The 18,544-nt window shown below is 41.3% G+C and overlaps 1 protein-coding gene across 2 annotated transcripts in view; it reads right to left on the reverse strand.

Moving 5' to 3' along the window:
- INPP5D (inositol polyphosphate-5-phosphatase D) overlaps positions 1 to 18,544 on the reverse strand; it is a 243,841-nt gene that overhangs the window by 64,044 nt on the left and 161,253 nt on the right. For both annotated transcript variants that reach the window (XM_044290546.1, XM_044290545.1), the window contains 2 exons: positions 7,031 to 7,169; positions 4,738 to 4,846 (listed from right to left, as the gene is read on the reverse strand). In XM_044290546.1, coding sequence (XP_044146481.1) covers positions 4,738 to 4,846; positions 7,031 to 7,169 — 248 coding nt within the window. The remainder of the gene's footprint in view (positions 1 to 4,737; positions 4,847 to 7,030; positions 7,170 to 18,544) is intronic.

The raw sequence follows: 18,544 nt of genomic DNA on the forward strand, positions 1-18,544 counted from the left end.
TGTAGTTATTATGCGAAGTCTCATCCGAAGAAGATTCGCTCATCCCTATTCTACACCCTTGTATATACTATGGGGCACATTTGCTAAGCTAACCTTTTTTTGGGAGCAAAAAACAAACAGTCGTATTGGCAAAGTCTGTCTTCAAGTTGCGCCTCATTTATTATCCCCTATTAAATCTGGTTTGTCTTTTTTGGTTTAAGTCTGACATCTAGTGGTCGTTTTCTTGTAAGACAGATTCAAATTCACTAAACTGGTCTAAATAGTACGAGCATGAAAATGTGGCGCAAGTTTGGTGCACGTGTCCATGAAAGTAGACAAATTGTGGTGCAACTCACCACTCAAAACAGAGACAGAATAGTATGCCAGCCCTGGGGTGGAGTAGAAATTAGACAGTTTTTTTACGACAAAATCTGACGCAAAATAAGACGCACCTACATAAATAGGACAGAAATTAGGCGCAAAAGTTAGAGAACTTTTGAATTTGTCTTAAAACTAAAAATAGGTGCAAATGCCTCCAAAACAGGCGCAAAAACTGTTGGTAAATAAGACTTCAAAAATAGGAAAGTCAGAAACAGGCTTTTTACTCATGAAAACAGGTGGCAATACTTTAGTAAATGTGCCCCATTAACTAAACTCTTTGCGCCTGTTTTTAGTCTAAAAAATGCTGTTTTAGACAGTATTTTTTGTTTTATCTGCCTCTTTTGCGCCTGAATTTGTCTCAAGAATCAGTCCAATTTCTATACCACCCCAGGGCTAGCGTACTTTTCTTGCTTTGTTTTTGGTAGTGAATTGCAACTTTTTTTGCATTAAAAGTCGAACTTCAAGATATGTGAATTTTCTCTGCAAAGATGTGACTGTTTTCATGCGCAAATAAATTAGACCAGTCTAAGTGAATATGGATCTGTTCAACTGCAAAACAACCACCACAGATCAGACTAATAAAAATACGCCCAGTGTAATTCATCAACAGCTATGCGCAGGGGCGTTGCTAGAGTCTGAAGAGACCCGGGGAACGAGCCCACGTGAAGCAGAGGCATCGTCGAACGAGGTGCGCTGGAAGACTGCGCATGCGCACTTCGCTCGACGATGCCTCTGCCAGTGTGCCTGTGCGAGATTACACAGAGGCAAGTGAAGTTAATAAATTAGCTAGGAGGCGGCGCTGCGGGCGGGGGCCCCCGCCGGCCCTGCATTCGGGGCACTGGACAAAACATTCGGGGCTCCAGCCCAGAATGTTTTGACCTAACGACGCCCCCTGGCTATGCGACTTTTGATAAATACTCGACAAAAGAAAGACAGCCAAATAACCTACACCTGTCTAAATTTAGGCCAAAAACAGGCAAGCTTGATATATGTATCCCATATGTACACGGGTGTCTTCCACACAGCATTAATAGGTGAGGGAGTTTCCACCAGATTGTTCCATCTAATAGTTGCACATTTGTTGCAAATTGTTACTCTCCTATAAAATGTTCAGCCTCTTTTTTGATATTTTGTTAGTATCTGTCTGGGAATGACATAAAATGACTACCAGGAACCTATCCTAGTATGTGCCACCACTTGCAGAGCTGCCTAGGGGTTTTAATAGGATGAAGCCTCACTACACATTACACTGCTCTACAATAGATGATAATGATGTGATCCTGCCTACAATATGCCATCATGTCTGAGCAGCCTGACAGGAACACTAATCAATATGTAATATATGCAAGTGCCAGAGCAAAGTGTTTAGTGAGGCCCCAACCCCTCACCCCCCTAGGCTGCTCTGCAAGTGGAGGCAACCAGTCCTGATCACATTCTAGGGCAGGTTGCTTGTGGCCATTTTAAATAATTTCCGGGCCTGTTACCTGTCTTGACATGTCTGTTTTTGTAACTACTTGCATTATCCATGTAATAATGATTCTGGAGCATCTTTTCATGTAACTCTATGTTGAGTCATTCCTTTGGTATTCCCACTAGAAAAGTATGAGTGAATTGCCAGCAATTTGCAATAATGGTCCAGCTGAGTGTTGCCAATTTGGGGTGTTTCCCAGCACAGTCTGACACTTGCACCACTGTTTGGATAGTGTCAGATCGTACAGGTACACATCGACAACTGGTTATACCCAGCTGAACCTTTATTGCAGACTACTGGCAATTTATTAATAAACTTCAGAATTCTGGTGTAGAGGCCACGTGCTACATTTATTAAGCCCCTGCCACACTCCAAAATTGTAGCTCAAAATTCTGGTGCATGTAAGCCAGCTAATAGGTGGTATATTGGACAGTTAGGCAAGCACCAAATTTATCATCAGCATCAACCATTGTTATAAATGTGGCACATCTTTAGATTGCCTAAATTTATACCAACTGTTAAACAACATGAGAACATCTGCCCCAGGACATCAATATCAGATCGACAGGAGTCAGACACCTGGGACCCCTGCCGATCAGCTGTTAGAAGAAGTTGGCACTCCGTGAGCGCCGCAGCCTTTTCCTTGGCCATGTGATATCACCGTAGATCTGTCACATGGCTTAATTGCAGCTCAGCCCCATTGAAGTGAATATGTCTGAGCTGCAATACCAAGCACAGCCACTATATTATGTACAGCGCTGTGTCTGGAGAGATGCAGGGAGCCGCCTGCACTCACCAGAGCTCCGGTGAACGCGGCCACTCCTTGTAGCAGAAGATCAGACCCCCACCAATGTGACAGTGATGACCTATCCTGAAGATAGGTCCTCATTATCCATTCCTGGATAAACCCTTTAAACCTTTTAAAGGGAACCTGTCACCTGTATTTTCTGTATAGAGCTGAGGACATGGGTTGCTAGATGGCCGCTAGCACATACGCAATACCCAGTCCCCATAGCTCTGTGTGCTTTTATTGTGTAAAAAAAACTATTTGATACATATGCAAATAAACCTGAGATGAGTCCTGTCCCTGACTCACCTCATATACAGGACTCATCTCAGGTTATTTTGCATATGTATCAAATCAGGGTTTTTTACACAATAAAAGCACACAGAGCTATAGGGACTAGATATTGCGGATGTGCTAGCGGAGATCTAGCAGCCCACGTCCTCAGCTCTATACACAAAATCCAGGTGACAGGTTCCCTTTAAGGTTGGGTTCAAATTTTTCTTTCTTTTTTGCAATATGTCTTCATTATTGGGCAGAGACCCAATGATCAGACATTTACAGCTTATCCAATGATTAGTTGGAAAACCCCTTAAAGGTTTTCAAAGAAGCACCTGGATCTGAATACTTTTGTAATAGCATGTAATTAAAAATTTAGCATAGCCACTGAGTTATTCAGTAAACTGTATCTGTATAGCGCTGTATCTGTTTGTTGTTTTTCTTATTTCTTTGTCCTGCTCACTGAGATGGCCGCACATGCTCAGTTCCATCCTTCAACTGCCTCCTGAGCTGTGATAGAGAGAGCTGAGACACGCCCCCTTAGCTGCTGCAGAGAAGACACTCCCCTTGAGCTGCCAGCTTGATATAAATCTAGCAGAGCAGTGAATGGGGAGATCTCTGGATGAGGCACAGGCTGGTTCTAGCTTTGTTAGAAAGAGACTGTCATGTGCTATATTATGTTTGATTTTCATTTTCTGTATTAATCATGGGATAACCCCTTTAAGGGGTTGTTCGCACTGCGTTTTTTTTTTTTCTGCACAATTTAGTCACGCACAGCTGTGATAAAATTTTGGCAAAATCCCGCCAGCAGCCGTGTCCTTTTTGCCTACCATTCATTTCAATGGGGGCATCGCTGAAGATTGTAGAGCAGCAGCTTAAAGGCTATATACACCTTTTGGTTGCAATTTTTATTATTATTGCATTGTACTCATTTTGAGCTAAAAATATATTTTTTAAAATTAGTCTTTATTAAAAATATGGCATCCTTTTTTCTGTACAGAGCTGACATGCTCTAGTACAGTGTTTCCCAAACAGTGTGCCTCCAGCTGTTGCAAAACTACAACTCCCAGCATGCCCGCACAGCCAAAGGCTGTCCAGGCATGCTGGGAGTTGTAGTTTTGCAACAGCTGGAGGCACACTGGTTGGGAAACACTGCTCTAGTAACACGCTTTGGATTTTCTGTCTTTTCCGTCAGACCAGGAGCAGAAGGGCTTCTTATCTCTGCTCTCTGACCTCCTATACACTCATTATAGCTCAGTTCTTATCTTACTGATAAGAATGTGGCTTATATAGGTCTTTATGACCTCTTAGTAGTTTAGAGATAAGGGTTATTTGATGACCAGCACAAAGTGAAAGTACCAGTCACGCAGTTAGAAAAACTGTTAACCCTTTGTGACAGAACAGCTCAATATTTTTAATAAAGGCCAATTGAAAAAATTATTTTTAGCTCAAAATAAGTAATGTGCAAACATAAAAAAAAGCCTTTAAATTCTTGATACTTAGCTTCCTCCCATTGAAATAAATTGGAGGCATACAACACATGGCCCCAACAAAATTTCAGGGTTGGTATCATAGAGGAGGATCCCACTGGTTGGAACTCCCATCCATGCATTATATGGACAGCTATTCATCTACATAGATGGCACATAATGCTACAGTATATTTCCTCGGCAGCAGGGGGGAAATAATGTATAGCTGGCTGTAGTTTCCCCCAGTGATAACAACGGGTCGCCTGTGGTGAAAGAAACTGGATCCACTGGTGATGAACTTCCTTTTTGTGTGAAAAGGATTTGTTTTCATGACAATTTCTTTACACTTTAAAGTTGTGACTACAATTACTTACTGAAGAGGAGGAAGACTTGACTTTCCTTGCGTTCCATATTTAACTGGTCATAAGCCAGAAGTTCTGGGTATTGCTGTAATTTTATCTTGTGAACAATGTTTTCTGCCTCCTAGTAAATGCACAGAGACAAAATATAATAAAAAATGTTATCCCCATCTTATACAGGGATGACATATCGCTAGGAGACACTATCACTTTATGATCGATGCAGGTCTCAGAGGTCAGATTCTGAGAAAGAAAGGGCCACGTAACTGATGTTGTGCTGAATCTTCTAAGTATATCTTGTACAGTGGCCCTCCCAGCCCCCTGACTGTGCACGTGAATAAGGTCACACTGCAGTTCATTGCACAGAGGCAAACCCAGTTTTTGAAGGATGAAAATGGCAAGAAGGTCTCCTACCCGGGTCGGACTGAGGCTTCTTGGGCCCACCAGATCAAATTATTCTTAGGGCCCATATCATCAAGTCTAATATGTTTTGATTCAAAGAAAGAGAACTTAGTGCCAATTTATTGTCTCCAAAGGCAGCTCCAAAGTTTTTTTTGGGGGGCCCACCATGGTATCAGAGCAGAGGCCCACTGGAAGATCCTCTGGTACTCTAGTGGGCCAGTCTGACACTGCCCCCACCCATCATAAGTTTATATTAGTAAAGTAATAAGATTAGATTACCTCTTTAATTGATTTATTGCTAAACTTATGTATAGATTACCTACTATTCTTCGTTAACAGTAAGTATGAAAAATACAGTGTTAAATGTTAGCTTGCAGACCAATAATAATGATTTCCAGAGCTGGAAATGTTGGAATGTGTCATCATAAAAACATGTATTTATTGTATGTACTGTGCACATGTTATTGAATAGTCCATAGTATCCACCATCAGACACCAGGTGGGACTGTTTCCTCTCCCCCAAAAAAAGAGATTTTACAACATTCTAGAGCAGTCTTCCCTAGCTAGGGCTTGGGAGAAGAAGATCATATATGGAGCTGTCACTCAAGCCCGTCCTGGAGAAGGATTTGGACAGGACCAGAGAAAACCACTACCAAAGCAGGCCAGAGATAAAAGGTAGGTGTAAAGAAAGTCCAGTAGAGTTAACCTGTCTGACAATGACTTATGGCATCCATGTTGAGGAGTTGCCTCCGATGCCCGAGCATGCCAAACCACAGTTTGGCCAACTGTGAGGATTTCTACAACCCAAGGTGGATTTTATGGAAGTGGACTGTGAGTACAACAACCTGTTCAAAGAATGGAGCAGAGGAGCTTGCCTGCCATCAGGGAGAACTGTCCTATGTGTTACATTGCATTGCTTTGCAAGAAGTATTACATCTAATGCCTGGATGATTATGAGAACAAGTCAGCTAGTGAAGCATAGAGTCAGAAAGACTGCTTTAAAGAGACACATTTTGGCCTACTACTACCTATGCAACTGTGTGATACCTATAACATCTGTGAAAGTGCATTCTGTGTATCAACTGCCAGTCCATCGTATGATAAGAACTGTCCTGATCTGTTGGCGTTTGAATTCTTCAGTAAAGAACTGTTCTGTTGCACAACTGCCTCCTCATTGCTTCCTGCACTACAAAGTGTTGGCGTCACAACAACCAGGATCCTGCCTTGCACCTCAATACCTTCAACACCAAAGGGCACCTCAACTGCAATCAGGCAGGGGTATCCCAGAACTGGAATGTGCCCCAAAGAGAAAAAAATGTGTGCCCTTTCAATCTCTGCACGCTGGCCCAGGGAGCTTCAGAACCTTAAGTACAACTACTACCACCAACCTGCGATTCATTCACACACACCCCTTCATGTATTTAGAAAAAATCCTAAAAGCCTGCAGTTTTCACACTGGCCACTAAGCCTAATAATAGGTGCCATTTTCTGATCTGTACAGATCACTGTTTGCAGTCATCTCATTGTCATCACAGGCAGGATTACAATGAAAAATCATCTATATAAAGGATTCACAATTCCCAATAGATGATATCACAGCTTATCTACTCCTTCCTGACCTCTGCACAGATCACAGAGCATGCCTAGAAAACTCTCCAACAGAAGTCAATGAGGTCCCCTTCTGTCCATTGTGTGTATGGAACATGGTGACTAAAAAAGTATATCCCTAAATGTTGTTAAGGACAGCTCTGGGAAGATGGCCTCCCCCAAAATCATGTTTAGGAAATAGAATAAATTAATCTGCAATCAGAAAATAAAAACAGATTAGAAAAAAAGGAGATGTGTCACTATCTGGTTTTAACTGGCAGAAAAAATGTAGGTCACACAAAATAACTATACCGCTTACACTGTTTGGCAGTTGAACACGATAGTTAAGATCTCCAAGCCAAAAAAGATGAGTAAATCGATGTGAGATGTTGAAAGGGTTCAGCTTCTTGTCACCCAGAACCAGGAAACGCAGTATGTTAAAGTAATTCTGCTTCCTCCTAATTGAGAGAAAACAACAGATGGACAGATTATGATGGCATGCTGTCTTTCCAACGATAGCAAGATATGCTCCAAAAAATGTGAAATACACTGTGGTATGAAGAAATAGAAGTATTAAACCTATCACCATGAAATGCAGTGCAGTCTGCAAGCAGCATATTATACAACAGAAGTAGCTGAGCAAATTGATCTATAGTTTTGTGGGAAAAGATTTATCTCTCTGCTTTTTTTTAACACCCCTGTGCACAGCTCTCAGTACATGGGGGAGGTGTTATCAGTGACTGACAGCTATCCCTGTATACACACTTACACAGAGAATGCTATCAATCACTGATAACACCTCCCTGTGTACAGCTATCACTGACTGACAGATATCTCTGTATACACACTTACACAGAGAATGCTATCAATCACTGATAACACCTCCCTGAGTACAGCTATCAGTGACTACCAGCTATCTCTGTATACACACTTACACAGATAATTCTACCAATCACTGATAACACCTCCCTGTGTACAGCTATCAGTGACTGACAGCTATCCCTGTATACACACTTACACAGAGAATGCTATCAATCACTGATAACACCTCCCCTGTGTACAGCTATCAGTGACTGACAGTTATCTCTGTATACACACTTACACAGAGAATGCTATCAATCACTAATAACACCTCCCCCATGTAAAACTATCAGTGACTGACATCTATCTCTGTATACACACTTACACAGATAATTCTACCAATCACTGATAACACCTCCCTGTGTACAGCTATCAGTGACTGACAACTATCTATATATACACACTTACCCAGGGAATACTATAAATCACTGATTATACCTCCCTGTGTAAATTTATCAGTGACTGACAGCTATCTCTGTATACACACTTATACAAAGAATGCTATCAATCACTGATAACACCTCCCCCATGTACAACTATTAGTGACTGACAGCTATCGCTGTATACACAGTTACACAGAGAATGCTATCAATCATTGATAACACCTCTCCATGTACAGCTCTCAGAACACGGAGGTGTTATCAGTGATAACATTCGCGGTATAAGTGTATATACTTAGATAAATGTTAGCCACTACCCCATGTACTGAGAGAAGTTAATGAATGTGGTCTTAAATAGGAAAATTCAGTGATATACTATATTTTCTGGACTATAAGACGCACCCCAGCTTGAGGCAACAGAAAATGCTTTAAAAAGTAATTTCTCTGCCACATGCACACAAACAGGTCTGTTAAATGCTAACACACAGGTCTGCTAACAACAAACACAGCTCTGCTACATGCACACAAACACAGCCTGTTAGATGCCCACGCAGCTATGCTACATGCACACAGAGCAGCATATTATACAGCAGGAGTAGCTGAGCAAATTGATCTATAGTTTTGTGGGAAAAGATTTATCTCTCTGCTTTTTTTTAACACCCCTGTGCACAGCTCTCAGTACATGGGGGAGGTGTTATCAGTGACTGACAGCTATCCCTGTATACACACTTACACAGAGAATGCTATCAATCACTGATAACACCTCCCCTGTGTACAGCTATCAGTGACTGACAGCTATCCCTGTATACACACTTACACAGAGAATGCTATCAATCACTGATAACACCTCCCCTGTGTACAGCTATCAGTGACTACCAGCTATCTCTGTATACACACTTACACAGAGAATGCTATCAATCACTGATAACACCTCCCTGAGTACAGCTATCAGTGACTACCAGCTATCTCTGTATACACACTTACACAGATAATTCTACCAATCACTGATAACACCTCCCTGTGTACAGCTATCAGTGACTGACAGCTATCTGTCATGGAACCATGAACCAGACGTACAACAAGAGATAAGTGGAAATAAGAAGGCTTTATTGAAAATCAAGCTGTAAGCAAAAGTCCAAACGGATGGCTAAACCGAAGCAGGGTCTTGCGTAGACAGAGGTCAGGAACCAGAAGGGTAGTCAGACGAAGCCTGGATCAGGAACCGGCAGGGTAGTCAGACGAAGCCAGGATCAGGAACCAACGGGGTAGTCAGACGAGGCCAGGATCAGGAACCAGAAGCAGCAGCAGTCTTAGAAGCATGTGAACACAGGAGGACCAAGCAAGGAACTGAAGCCACAGACCTCCTATATATATGAGCTAGGCATCCAGCTCCTCCCAGTGGGAAGGAGAAGCCGCAGGGTGGGAGGCTACAAGAAACCCAGAAACCAAGATGGCCGCCAGCACATGTCAAACGAAGGAGAACAGTAAGAAGGTAAGACCATGACAGTACCTCCCCCTCAAGGGCCCCTCCTCCGCGGAGTAAGAAACGGTTTCTGAGGGAAGCGTGCGTGGAAGGCTCGGAGTGTCGTGCATTTTCATAAGTGTACAGTCTTATCTGAAGATATTATAGTCCAAATATCAATGCCCATTGCCTTTAAGTGTAATCACAGATTGAACCAGAGTCTGATATTTCTCTATAGGGTTGAAACAGGCCGAGATGAGGTTATGCTGAGTTCAATTTGGGTAACATGTTTGTAGGGACATAGAATGTATTGTCTTTTAAAATTAGTGTGAGCAGATGTAGTGTATCTGTTAATATTATAATGGGTCCTACAGACATGTATCTGTGAGAGACAACCATTTGAATAGCATTGTATTATTTTACCTCATTACAAAATCATTAGGCAAGCCTACTTTGGATGTATGAATGTCCCATTCATGTCTTCATAATTATATTCTATATATTCCTGTGTGGTGTATTTAAATTTGCAACATATCTTAACCAATGACTTATATAATATGTCATCTATGTATAACAGTGTGTCTATGTGTGTGTATATATATATATATATATATATATATATACACATTATTTAGAATATATATTTTATGCCGTGTATATCCCACTGACCATATAGACTTTTAAGATTTAGAAAAGTATTGAAGTTATTTCCTACTAACTGGATTTCATGAGGAGAGCGGAATATTATTAGCCAGCCGTGTGGGCAAGTTAATTAATCCGGATGTTAAGTAAAAGGAACCATTGTCCATTGTCCCTAAGAAGACAGTAGGAGATGGTGACTCCAACGTGTCTAGATTAGGGGTAATTAAAATGTCAGGAAGAAACCCTTAATATTGATGCATATTTGGAAGGTTAATAAGGTCATCTGAAAATATTATTAGATATTTAGAGTTAATGTTGAAATTGTAATGTGGTACAACAGTGCCATCTAGAGGTAAATTAATAATAGTATGTCATTTTCACCAGTATTCCAAGGGTTAAAATGACATCATTGGTATCTGCATACGAATACACCCACCTTGTCTGATTGGAGATCCCTAATTTGGAAGGGGGATGAGTTTTTAGATAACATGGGGTATAAAGTATGCATGTAAAAACATTAGGAGGAAGCTATCTATGGATCTACACTCTTGAACTGAAATAACCGCAACTAACAATTTACTTCAACAACAAAAAGAAACTTGGATTCATTTTTGTCTACTGGAAGAGTTTTAAGAACTAATCACACCCGAAACCTGTCCATCCTTGACTTGGTAACGTATGTTATATTTTGTTTGTGATATTATTAAGATATTCCTCTCAGCGTATAGTCAAGAGTTCCCATATTGCGGGAACGTATAGTGTTAATCACCTCCCTAATGCTAATTGTCCTCTTAGCAAAGATGCATATTGCTAATGGGAGATTAGACATTGTCTGAGTAGAGGAAAACTCTGGGAAATTATATTTCCATAGTCTGGTTGCTGAGTGGGATATAATATCATATTAATATCATTTATATTTTTGATTGTCATAGGCTGAGACAGAGTTAAGGGACAACATTTATTGTTCTTGTAATAATATGTATTTTGTCATGTTATAACCTGTTGGTAAACAGAAAATCTTAAGCTTCTCTTGATGTATTAATTATTGGTCTGTTTGATAAAGATATAGCATTTATTTCTTATCATATGTTATTTTTAATAATTCTGTGCTGATGAGAAAGTGATAGTGGATTACACCTCCATCTAGTGGTGGTTTGTTGGTACTGCATCAATTTGTCTATCCATTGATCTTATGTCAGTTTTATATTGGATTTGTACTCATTTATAAATAAATTATTACATATATTTTGCATAATTGGTTGCCCCTTTGTTTTCATTAATTGCATAAATTAAATTTAGAGTCTCAAGATAAAAGAAAGGCGTTTTATGTCCGCCTAGTGGATTTCCTGACTGATTTCCATATTTTATAATTTTATTACACATTTAATTTTTTTTATATAAAATATTTATATTTTATATAAAAGATATATTTGACATATATGGAGGCCCCACCGAGATCTTGAGATTTTTCTATAAATTATTTATGCAAATAGTGAAAAATTCTACACTTCTTCTTAGCTTGTTATTGTTATCTGTATTGATTATTGATTATTGATCAGAATCATGAGTATAACAGGCAGCGACCTAGGTATTAGTCAGGCTATAGCAGATAGTCCATCTGACCCAGTAAAGATAATCTCTAAGGTTATCAAATATGTTCATTCCCGTTTGAAGTTAGATAAAAATATAGATGAATGGACTAATGAACTGCAGGTAAGGGCCTATGAAGAACGTGGGGATATATGGAAGTTAGGTGGCATGGTTGATAGATACCTGACATATATGGATTTGGCAAATGATAATACCAAGAGGGACCAACACCTCTTATCTGCATTGCCACCTGTTTTGTATGCATTGTTTGAGGTCAGTACTCTTTCTAAAGATAGGTATGAGTCTATAAAGTTTTCCTTCAGGGACCCTTTGGACCCGGGATTCAAATTAATAGGGTTCAGATAGCCAAACGGCTAATGGTTTCCCGTTTAAGGTCAAAATTATAAAATATAACATTTATTAGATATTCTTTAAAAAATGAACGGGAAGTTAGAAAAGAAAAAGGTATTTAAAATTACAGTGTGCTGGTGCTTTATAACAGTATACACTTATTTTTGTCAATAGGTTTCTGCTTTTATTTTTTATTGCAGTCTTTCCCTTAGTGTATTTAAGTCCTGAGGAGTAAATCCTATTCTATTTCCCTCCTTTCGGTCTAGTGGGATTGTGACGAGATATATGCTCTCTGTCAGCCCTACACCGGGATGAATGGAGTACTTGTAACTCTATCCTTAAATTCCTCTTTAAGGACTAAATAGACTGTTAGGATCGGTTAAACCCAGTGTCTGCAGTGCACCAGGGTCCGATCAACAAAGCACACTACACTGCTCTAAAACCTAAGATTGCAGCTCCCCCGACATGTTTCACCACGGATGTGGCGTCTTCAGGGGCAATGGAGCTACTAACAACACGATCGCTCTGCAAGTCGGCCTTTATATATCATATGGGTGGTTCTTTCGGATCTCTTTTTGCCAATGGGTTGCAGGCGGTCTGTTGATAGTCACATAAAATGGCCAATTGTGATCCATTGTCTGTAATTAGCGGATTCGCCGCTATCTATGACGTGTATATGCCTGGGTATGGGCTTGCAACTTAATTCCGCCTACCTTGTTCGAGTTCCGGTGGGTATCTAATTGAGAAGATTCCTCCGTCCCGATGTTAAGTCCTGACGCATGCGCCTACATCTCCAGGTTACTTTTCTCCAGATACTAAGTCTGGGCGCATGCGCTCCGATCTCCATATCATTCTCTCATGGTTTTACTCTACTGCGCATGCCCACACACTTGGTTAACAGATCCACGAATTGATTAGTAGCTCCATTGCCCCTGAAGACGCCACATCCGTGGTGAAACATGTCGGGGGAGCTGCAATCTTAGGTTTTAGAGCAGTGTAGTGTGCTTTGTTGATCGGACCCTGGTGCACTGCAGACACTGGGTTTAACCGATCCTAACAGTCTATTTAGTCCTTAAAGAGGAATTTAAGGATAGAGTTACAAGTACTCCATTCATCCCGGTGTAGGGCTGACAGAGAGCATATATCTCGTCACAATCCCACTAGACCGAAAGGAGGGAAATAGAATAGGATTTACTCCTCAGGACTTAAATACACTAAGTGAAAGACTGCAATAAAAAATAAAAGCAGAAACCTATTGACAAAAATAAGTGTATACTGTTATAAAGCACCAGCACACTGTAATTTTAAATACCTTTTTCTTTTCTAACTTCCCGTTCATTTTTTAAAGAATATCTAATAAATGTTATATTTTATAATTTTGACCTTAAACGGGAAACCATTAGCCGTTTGGCTATCTGAACCCTATGAGTCTATAAAGGGTACAAAAATATATGTATCCAAGATGGAATCAGAACTAAAATCCGCAGAAGCGACAATCAAAGACTTAGAGTACAACCTGAGTCACAGCCATGCTGCATACCAAAAGGCAAAAAATGATTTAGAGGAGTTATATCTTCGGTATTCCAAAATTAAACAGACAGATGGATCAGCCCATAATATAGTCAATGCTGAAAAGGATCCACCTAACGCTGTGGGATCTCCTGACCCTCCATGTCTTACTCCCCAACATCCAGACATGTCATCACATGCTCCTAAAGCAGACCCCATCCAAGACACTCAGCAACCTGAAAGTGTTGGTGTGATAACACAGGAGGCATTAACCCAATTGAGTCGGGCGTTACAAACTGTAACCACCTTACTAGAGGCCAGTAACACGGAAGCCCCTAGAAGTGTTTCTCCTCATATTCCCCGGGATAGACATATTAGGGTTAGGGTTAAATCACCTGTACAATATGTGTCTCATGAGAGTGGGGAAAGCGCATGTGAGTATGATAGTGATGTGGGAAAACGTGTATCTTACTCCCTGCCACGCAGGCAGGTGTTTGCCCACAAAGAGGATCAGGGTCCCAGACGACCATCATATGCTGAGGTGGTCTCTAGGAAGAAAGATTACCAGTATTCAGAAAAGGATCAAAGTTCATCCAGCATAATTAAGTTTTTAAATACCACCGTGTCCAAGTTCTCTAAGAAAGGTTCTTCTCAGATAGCGAATCACCTAGAACTGTATGAATCCACTATGGATTCTTTAAAATTATACTCTGATGCTGACAGGATCAGATTCCTTCCATGGGCATTTGATGATAAGTATCGTCATTACTTTACCTCTTTTAGGGAGAGAGGAATTCAAGATTGGCCAAGTGTTTTGCATGAAGTTAAATTGGAATTCGGACCTTACCGAACCATTACTGCTGCAAAGCGGGACATATATAAGCTTACATGTAGGTCCAATCAAAGTCCCCGTGAATTCCTCTCTATCCTTAAAAATGCCTATGGGTTAGCATATAGGTCCCCAAACTGGGAATCTGAAGAGTTTAAGCAGTTGTTCTACGATGCTATGCCAACCCAGATCAAACTTAGCCTAGCTAGAGATCTGGATATTGAAGCTCCCTTAGATTGGTTGGTGACGGCTGCCACCACGCTATATAATATCAGTGAATGCCATGAAACAGGTGAGAGAAGATTTAAAAAGTCCCCAGAGCAAAATATAGCTGAAGCTAAGGTAAACCCTAGCTTGGGATTTGAAACACAGCCGCGTAAGTACCCTCAGTCTACAGGTCCTGTCCAACAAACTCAGCAACAACAGGTAAGACCCAAGCAAACCAAGCCCCAAAATCCCAATGGATCAGAGGGGGATAATTCTGGTGCTGGGAGGTCTAACTACCTGTCCATATTACAATCCCCAGGGATATAGGTCCTATTACAATAGAAATTCCCAGGGTTACAGACGCTGGAATAACAGGCCCAGACAACAGAGGGAAGATAGGCAGGAACCCCCAAGTTCACCTAGGAGTAGGTCACCCACCAATAATCAGGGCGCCTCGCAAAACCAAAATATGCGCAAACCAAACAGGGTTGATCAGCTGGCAGAACAAGTGGCCCAGTTGAATGACGTTGTGAGAAAGTTGTCCCAGGTATCCCCAGGAAAACAGCCTGAACCTTTTTTAGGGGCAACTCCAGGTCCCAGCTCAACATCATAAAGCAAATTGGGCCGGGTCAGGACCCAGGCCACTGCAAGGCCATTAAGATGGATGTGAAAGAATCTGATGTAATTACTAATACCATTTCTCCTTGCACTGCCCCTGACCCTGAGATTGGGGCCAGGGAGGAGGTGTCTAATATTTTATTTGTCTTACAGTCTAATCGTGTCGATCCCTGCGATCATGCGTCTATTCCAGAGTGTGATCCCATCATTCCAGCCTCTAGTCATGAATCAGCTGTAAACTGTGATATAATCCAGTTTTCCCCAAGGGTGGGGGCTAACGCTGCTCCTCCAGCTTCTCCTGTGAGACACAGGAATGCAGAGGTCACGAAGCTGCAGAGAGGTCAAACCCTCCAGAGGAATCATATGAGCAAACATTCTAATTTCTTGTGTGATTTATTCCAGGTTGACGGCCGATATTTTGTGGAATCATATCTCCAAAATGAACTTATCGGACCAATCAAAAGCTTACTCGACACCGGATCACAAGCCACCATCTTATCTTATAATTATTTCAAACAGGTTCTGAATTTGACGGCAAAGAAGCCGAGATTTGATGGCTCTTTGATAAGTGTGGGTGGAGATGCTTTACAGGTAAAAGGTACATCATGGTTGACATTTAGAATTGGCAAGAAGACCATTAGACACCCCACATTGATTGTGGATCTTCCATATGATCGGCTGATCATAGGAATTGACCTTATGAAAAGGTTGAGTACCATAATAGACTTCATTAATGAAGCAGTCTGGACTCAGGTGAAGACACCCATTGCCTATGAATTCTCTTGCAATGCACAAACACAACGCAGTTGTCACGTGATTGAAGAGAGACCTAACTCGATCGAAGTTCATTTCAGGAACAATCAAACGCCGGATGTCACGATCCTAAACAATGGTAAGCCCGAGGAAGCTGTCAACGGTGCCGCTCACATCATTACCATCCAGAGGGACAGAATCGAAAAGGTAACCTTGGATGATGATGTATTAACTATTTCCCTTGAAGGAGGAAATCACAAAGTCGCGGACCTGACCAAACATACTCAATCCATGGTACGGATTGAAAGGGTCAATGACAATTTATTGATTCCCATACAGGTGAACAATATAGCCCGGGTGAAATATGCCAAATTGGATCTGAAATCCGAAGCCAGCTACATAAGCTTAGGACTCTTAAAACAGGTCCCCGATCCTAAAATGATTAAAAGTTTCTCTCCGCAGGAACAATGGGTTCATGATCTGGATGAAAATTCCCAGAGTCATAATGTGGTTGCAAGATGTCTTTTGTCTATCTCCCTAGGAAATAAGACCACGGAACACGTTTTCATCGTGATAAATGAACCACGGTACCAAATGTATATAGGTAACGACCTTATACACCGATTTGCTGCACAGATTGATCTGGTAAATAAAACCTTATGGTCCAGATTACCAGGAAACCCAGAGGGATTCCAGAATGTAGAGCAGGCTTTGAGAGGGGGACAACAGATGCCCTATGCCGTAAGTATTGAGGTTGCTGAAGAGGTTGAAATCCCTGAAGGATGCAAACCGTTTCTCCTCCCCATTCAAGTGAAGAAGGGACAGAAACTGAAGAATGCAGATGCCTTGATCTGTTTATCCAACCGGATGCAACAACTTGGCCTAAAGCTAAAGCCTACTCCCATGATAAACGTCCATCAGGTTCCATTACAGATGGTAGTCCATAATATGATTCCCCATAGCGTATCTTTGCAAAAGGACACCGTAATTGGTTTAGCTATGGATTCAGAATATTACACTTTTGGATTCCAAAATGATGTTATTGGACTTATTCCTGATGAATACCTGACGGAAGAACAGGTAGTAGAACAAAGTTTTTCCTCAACCCCTGAGGGGTTATTCAATATACACTCTGTTTATCCTTTCAGCTCTGAAGAAGGTACATGCCACATCGAAGAAACATCATTGGTTTTCAACCATGAGATCGATGAGAAGGAGTACGAATCCTGCCAACAAGGAAAGGATAAGGTACGCTACACCCAAAATGACTTAACCAGTGAGCTTGAAGAAGCTTACGAGTTAAGTCAGCCTGAAATCTTTTCAGAATTTCAGGAGCGGGTGGAAGAACAAGTCTCTATAGCTGATGCATGCTCCGATGAGTCAGAGCGTCAACAACTAAAGGAGCTCTTTACAGAGTTCCAGGACATGTTCGCCAAAGATTCTTATGACTGTGGAGAAACAGACATACATGTTGCAAGGATCCAGACAGATCCAGATGCACCCCCTGTCTTTGTCAAACAATACCGACTTCCGCTGGCGGCTTACGAGTCACTATCGGAAATCGTTAAGAACCTGGAGAGGAGGGGCATTATCCGTCCAATACACAGCTCGTTCAATCATCCGATACTTGGAGTCCTCAAACCCAATGGTCAATTTCGTCTCTGCTCGGACCTAAGACAATTAAACAAGCGTGTTTACATGTCCGGATGGCCCGTGCCGTATATTGACCAATGTTTGGCACAAATTCAAGGATCAAAAATTTTCACCGCCCTTGATTGTGCACAAGGATATTGGACTATTAAAATTGACGAGAGGGATCAGTACAAATTGGCCTTCACATTTGGAAAGCAACAATATTCATGGACCCGACTGCCCTTCGGGTACATAAATGCGGGCCATGAATTTGCTGTGTTCATGCATAAAGGCAATGCCTGATGCCACTGAACGGGGTACCTTATCCTATGTGGATGACATCCTAATCAAAAGCACGACTTTTGAGGAACATATCGTAGAACTGAGGCATGTACTAACCCAGCTGAGGAAAGCTGGTGTGAAACTTTCTTTTCAGAAGGCTCAATGGTGTCGTGCCAAGGTTAATTTCCTAGGCCACGAAATCACTCCTGATGGAATCAACCCACAGAAGAAGAAGGTGGAGGCAGTGATCAACACCAAATCACCTACAAATCTCAAGGAGTTGAGATCATTCTTGGGCATGATGAACTATTCACGTAAGTTTATAGATGATTATGCCGAAATTACAAAACCTCTTTTGCAGTTACTAAAGAAAGGAGTAAAATGGGAATGGAATGAGCGTCATGAGCAAGCTGTGAATGAACTCAAGGCCAAACTTATCCAGGCTCCATGCCTTGCATATCCAGAAGGGGGAAAACCTTTCTTTGTGGAAACAGGTTTCACTGACAAAAGCATGAGTGCAATCCTTTTCCAAAAACAGGAAAACCGGAACAGAATCATTGCATATGCCAGCAAGTCCTTGTCACCAGTAGAGGTAAAATTTAATAACTGTGAGAAAGCCTTACTATCAACTGTGTGGGCTTTACAATATTTCAGAAGTTTTATCCAAGGTGAAAGAATTATTGTGGGGACTGCACACCAACCGCTGCAATACTTGCA

Source organism: Bufo gargarizans, chromosome 4 (assembly GCF_014858855.1).
Source record: "Bufo gargarizans isolate SCDJY-AF-19 chromosome 4, ASM1485885v1, whole genome shotgun sequence".
NCBI lineage: Eukaryota > Metazoa > Chordata > Amphibia > Anura > Bufonidae > Bufo > Bufo gargarizans.